This window comes from Triticum aestivum, chromosome 4D (assembly GCF_018294505.1).
Source record: "Triticum aestivum cultivar Chinese Spring chromosome 4D, IWGSC CS RefSeq v2.1, whole genome shotgun sequence".
Lineage (NCBI taxonomy): Eukaryota > Viridiplantae > Streptophyta > Magnoliopsida > Poales > Poaceae > Triticum > Triticum aestivum.
In genome coordinates, this window is record NC_057805.1 from 511888619 (window position 1) to 511894114 (window position 5496).

General features: G+C 48.5%; 1 protein-coding gene across 1 annotated transcript; it reads right to left on the reverse strand.

Moving 5' to 3' along the window:
• Positions 1–668: 668 nt before the first annotated feature.
• Positions 669–3110, reverse strand: LOC123100736 (uncharacterized). The gene is made up of 3 exons (XM_044522620.1): positions 1479–3110; positions 1180–1371; positions 669–1035 (listed from the first exon to the last, which is right to left on the reverse strand). Exons 1-3 carry the CDS (start codon positions 3093–3095, stop codon positions 1018–1020), a joined length of 1827 nt encoding a protein of 608 aa, XP_044378555.1. The 5' UTR covers positions 3096–3110; the 3' UTR covers positions 669–1017.
• Positions 3111–5496: the final 2386 nt, after the last annotated feature.

Here is a 5496-nt window from a genome sequence, read left to right on the forward strand (position 1 = left end):
AAATAAAATAGGGCTACAAGTTTAACAAAACATCTGGATAGCCCAGTACGAAAGGTGCTGCTGATACAATATTGGTGATGTCATGATGACGCAAAAAAAAGATAAATTTTCTAATTTGGGAAAATGTCGGGCTCTTACATGCAACACCACACAACAGCCTTCACTCTGCAGATGGCTCGTCCCTGTTATGTTTGATTTTGCAATATAATACTAGGAGCCGTGTATACTAGGGTCTTATAACATCGATGCTCTCTTGTCGTGCAAACAGGTAGAGAAAAAGTTAGGCTCTGCTCTTCAGCCACTGGAAGGATGGCGAATCCAGAAGGATAAAGAAAATCAACAAATTCACAGGGGCACGCATGTGCAGGAGCACGCACGCGCGGCCGCACGATCACTTCTCTATCTGCAAACTCGTGAGATTCCCCGCATGTTCTAAGTTTATGAAACTTGGTAATTTTATTGTTCGTTTCTAACAAAGTTTTACTCGCTAAAACTTAGCAAAGTTTTTAGAACTTCTCATTTCAAATGGATCTTATTTCAAAGCCCTCATCATAAGAAACATGAATATCCAAATAAAACTTAATTTGGACTTTCAGTTCAAAAGATACAAAAATGAAAGCAAAAAACAAGGGTGAGTGCGCACGCACCCGCATGCCACAAATCCTCTCTCCACGACAATTCCTTGTTTGCTAGTATTGCTTGATCAAACTTAGCTTTTTTAGTGTTCCTTCTCTCAATATGAAACCGTTTGACATTGCAGTGTAACAATAGCAGCAAAGTAATTAATCGAATCCATATGCTAGAACAAGAATGTTGAATGCATGACTACAATTAGTACGGATGTGGTATCAATCTCACATTCATACTTTTAAGCATTGGCGAGCATTTGAATATCATTGTTAAGAAATCTTGCTCATGATCCGCTCCAGTGAAGCCATGGATTTCCACTTCTTCAAGGCGTGTACAAAAGACACTTTGGCTTCTCCAACTCTCCGGCATATGGCAAGGACAATTTCCTCAGCATGCTTCTCTCGCCTATAGGAAATGATGAGCATGTCAATCTATTAATTAATTACACGGCGCGAGCTTCCAGGTTGAGACCTTATCACAAACCGCCTAGAGAAATTTTATCAAGCATGCATTATGTATGTAAGATCTATAAGTAAGGCAAAGAATCACCTTGGGACTCCATGTCAGGTCGACTTTAAGCTTTTTCGTAGCAGCACAAATTCGATGCATTTGAAGGAGTTGTAACACAAGTGCTCCGTAAACATGGCATGCCGGTTCAAATTTTAGCTCCAATGCAGAGAAATTGGTGACCGGAAGTTTCTCCATCTCTTCAGCAAAGTTCAGCTGTGGATCCAAATGGTTCTACGAACAAATTTGCCAAGATATCATGGATGCACTGAACCAACTAAAATTTGGTGCATAAATCTATTAGTAGTTTGAAGTTTAAACTGAACAGATAAGAGGCATACCCCATCATTCAGGTGCAAGCGAAGCTCATATTCCCGATTGTCTACGTCGCTCTTCTCTATGGTATGTACCCTCATCTTCTGTAAACGCCAAGAACCCAAAGCAAGAGGCACTGCATAGCAGCTCCACCAAAAAAACTTCTCTAGCACCTCAGCCGAGATGGAGACACCGGTGTCCCTGCCGGCACAGAAATGCAGATGCAATTGCTTAAGCATGGGAGTGACAATGTCAATGTTGTGACATTCTATCCGGACATCCAAATTCACAGTAAGTTTCTGCAGCGATGGCGAGCGGACCGTGATGTTGCCTGTTGCCGTGGCTATGTTGATCTTTAGCACGCGAAGACGCGGGCAACGGGTGACCAAGCTACCAACATCGACAGTGCTGCAGCACCCAGTTAGGGACAGATTCTCGAGCACGGGGAACTCGTCCATCGGCAACGATGTGAAGCGTACGTGTTGCCATCTCATCTCGATGGAGGTGGTATGCCGGAAGCAGGGAAGGTCCGCATTTATGTGTATGTTAGCATACACCATGCTGAAGCTATCATCGAGGACGAGCTCCTGCGGCGAGAGCCTCGCTGTGGTTTGGAGAAGGGAGGCGAAGGAAGCGGCGCTGACATTGTCTTCCCAAGGAATGCTGATGTCGAGGAGGGACAATGTGAGGCCAAGCGGTGTTGCTGCCTCTTCGAGCGCGGCGAGCGCCGCTTTGATGGAACGGAGCGGCATCCCACGGAAGGTGGCACTGAGCACGTGTAGACATGGGCATTGCTTGAGCAAGGTGTCAAGGTAAGAGATGTTGCCGGAGAGGGACAGCTTCTCGAGTCTAAGGAACGGGCCCGCGGGTGCCAACGTGAGCTCTTGTGAGTCGAGGTGGGTGACCTTGAGGCTCAGCACGTGCAGGCACTGGCAGCCGTTGAGCAAGGAGCCAAGGCCGACGATTCCTCCCGTGAGGGACAGATTCTCGAGCATGGGGAACGCGCTGTTTGCCGGCAGCGTGATGGGGATGACATGCCTGTGTGGGGAGGTGATGCTGAGCGCACGCAGACGGGGGCAACGATTGAGCAATGCGCCAAGGTTGAAGATGTAGCCCGAGATGGAAAGCCTCTCGAGCGAGGTGAACTCGTGATCGCGGGTCAACGATGGCACGATACGGACACGTTCGAAACTATAGATGCCCAGCTCGATGGAGGTGGTGCAGTCAAAACAGGGCAGCTTGATGTCGGCCGACTCTGCTATTTCGATTGAACAGGTGAAGACTAGCTCCCTCGGCGAGAGACGTGCGGCGGCACGTAGCGACGAGCTGGCAAGTTTGGCGGTGTGTCCCGTTTGAAGGCAGATGTTCAGCGTGAACACCACCGGTGTCGAAGCAGCGAAGCGGGCGAGCGCAGCTTCGATCATGGCGGGCTTCTCGAGGCCGCGCAGGGTGAGATCCGTGAGACCGGTCCAGAGGCCGCGCCATCGGCGAGAGAGGAGGCCGGTCTGCACGGCGGTCCGGACGCAGCGTAGGCGCGTGAGGATCAATAGAAGTATCTCGTCGGGGAGGGCGCCGATGAGATCCATGAACCCTTGCTGCGGCGGCGACAAGTGCCAGAGATCACGTCCCGATTGCAATTCCATCGGGAGGAAGGAACTTAACACGTGAAGCCCTGCAACTTCGTCTCAGAAAAGGGACAGAATAAACACATCGACCGACAGGTTGGTTTATGGGGTCACCCAGCCCAGCCCAAGATGGCCCAACTATGTCAAGCCCGTTGTGAACCCGTGATAGAATAGAATATGAACTTTTTTTTATTGAGAGAAGAAACAGGGAGCACCGTGTCTACAGTCTAGAGCTATAAAAAGGTTGTCTGCTACAAGGTCAAAGCAAAACAAACTAATGCTTAGAAAATAGTTCGTTTACAAATTACAATTGGACCTAGAAGTATATAAATTTCAGAATGATTAAAAAAACCGATTCGCGTGTGCTAACAACGAGTGTAATAGATTATGGAGAACTCGAAATAAAGATTGTTTTGAGAATATATTTTTCCTTATTGTGATCCAACAAGTGTAATAGCTCAGGCAGCTCATTAGATGAATTTATGGTCTGGTTCACTCAGTCAAAGGCTATTACTGGTTGCAACTGACTTCTTCAGTAGCAGGAAATGTTGGATACATATTATCCTGGGGCTTGATGGATGAATCGGTACTACTATAAAATACCTTATAGATAGATGATTAACAGTAACGAGGGTATATGAGCCGCGCTGCTGCTAATTAGTAGTAGCGTGGGGTATAGACCCCACGCTACTACTAAGTACAGAGTTTTTTAACAGCCCTAAAATCCCCATCTCCTCCCTCTAATCCCTCCTCTCTCCCATCACTCTCCCCCCTCTCCATAGGCTCTCCCATGGGGCTGCTGCCCACGCTCGCCTCCTCCTCCATGGCGCTGAAAGAGGCCTCCGCCTCGCGCCACCGACGTCCAGTAGCTCGCCGGTCTTCCCCTGCATCTCCATGCCACCACGCCAGAGCACATCCCCACCGGCGACCAGCCCCGCCGCTCCCTCCATCTCCTTCTTCTCTCCCTCATTTCTCTCTTTTTTTCTCTCTTCCTCTGGTTTGACTCACCCTCCCATGTCCATGCTCATGCAGTTCGTCGCCATGGACGACCATGAGCTCTCTGCCTTGGCCACGAAGAGGAGCCCCACACCGCCACCTTGCTCTGCCATGGATCCGGGCCCTCTCCAACAGCTGCCGCCGGATCTAGTCTGCCGCCGCCCGTCCGCGCCTTCAACGACACCTGCCGTCGCTGGATCGAACCATTGCCGCCATTGACAACATGCATGGGATCGAGATTTTTTTTTGAAATTAATAGTAGTAGCAGGGTGTATAGGACACTCGCTACTGATAAATAGCAGTAACACGGATGGCACCCGGCGCTACTACTAACAGACGTAGTAGTAGCGCGGGGTGGCACACGCGCTACTACTACCGAATTACCTATAGCGCGCTGTACCTATAGTTTACACTGGAAACAAACCACTAGTTGTTTAACCCGCACTACTACTAGTTGTTTAACCCGTGCTACTACTAGGCTTTTCCCTAGTAGTGTGAGTAACTTAGAGCTGTTGGCACCTACATGTTCAAAATTCCTGTGGAGTCATGTTTGTCATAGATTGATGGACAGTTTGTTCGCATTGTTTGCTTTGTACCTCATTTTGGTATGTCTGGTATGCGTGTTGTTCTGCCTAGATTGTCTGCAAGTAAGTGAGGCTTAGATGGGGATTATTTGCGCATGAAATATTTTCCTTGAACGGTATGGGTTGGTGATTTAAGCAATACAAATGCCACCCGTACAAAAATGAATCGGAATACCATGTTCTACATTAATAAAACTCTGACAAGATCTAGCTAGAACTATACAAATCTCAGCTTTTATGTTGGAAATATGAGCAAATTACTACGAGATTTAATCCGAATAAAGAGAAGATAAATCATGACTACAGTAGCAGAGATTAAACTAATCATGCGAACTAGCATAGCAGATGAACAGATCACATCTAGGGCACATACTAGAAACATGAGTTCTACCACGATCTCGAACAGGAAGGTGTTGGGGATCGTAGCAGAATTTTAAAATTTTCCTACGCTCACCAAGATCCATCTATGGAGTATACTAGCAACAAGGGGAAAGGAGTGCATCTACATACCCTTGTAGATCGCGAGCGGAAGCGTTCCAATGAACGTGGTTGATGGAGTCGTACTCGCCGTGATCCAAATCACCGATGACCGAGTGCCGAACGGACGGCACCTCCGCGTTCAACACACGTACGGTGCAGCGACGTCTCCTCCTTCTTGATCCAGCAAGGGGAAAGGAGAGGTTGATGAAGATCCAGCAGCACGACGGCGTGGTGGTGGAAGCAGCGGGGTCTCGGCAGGGCTTCGCCGAGCTTCTGCGAGAAGGAGAGGTGTAGCAGGGGAGGAGGGAGGCGCCCAAGGCTGTTGTGTTGCTGCCCTCCCTCCCCCCTTTATATAGCCC

Coding starts and splice junctions, on each gene's coding strand:
- LOC123100736 (XM_044522620.1), bottom strand. CDS start 3,095: ATGGAATTGCAATCGGGACGTGATCTCTGGCACTTGTCGCCGCCGCAG. Junction 1,372..1,478: donor GCTTGCACCTGAATGATGGG/GTATGCCTCTTA, acceptor ATTTGTTCGTAG/AACCATTTGGATCCACAGCT.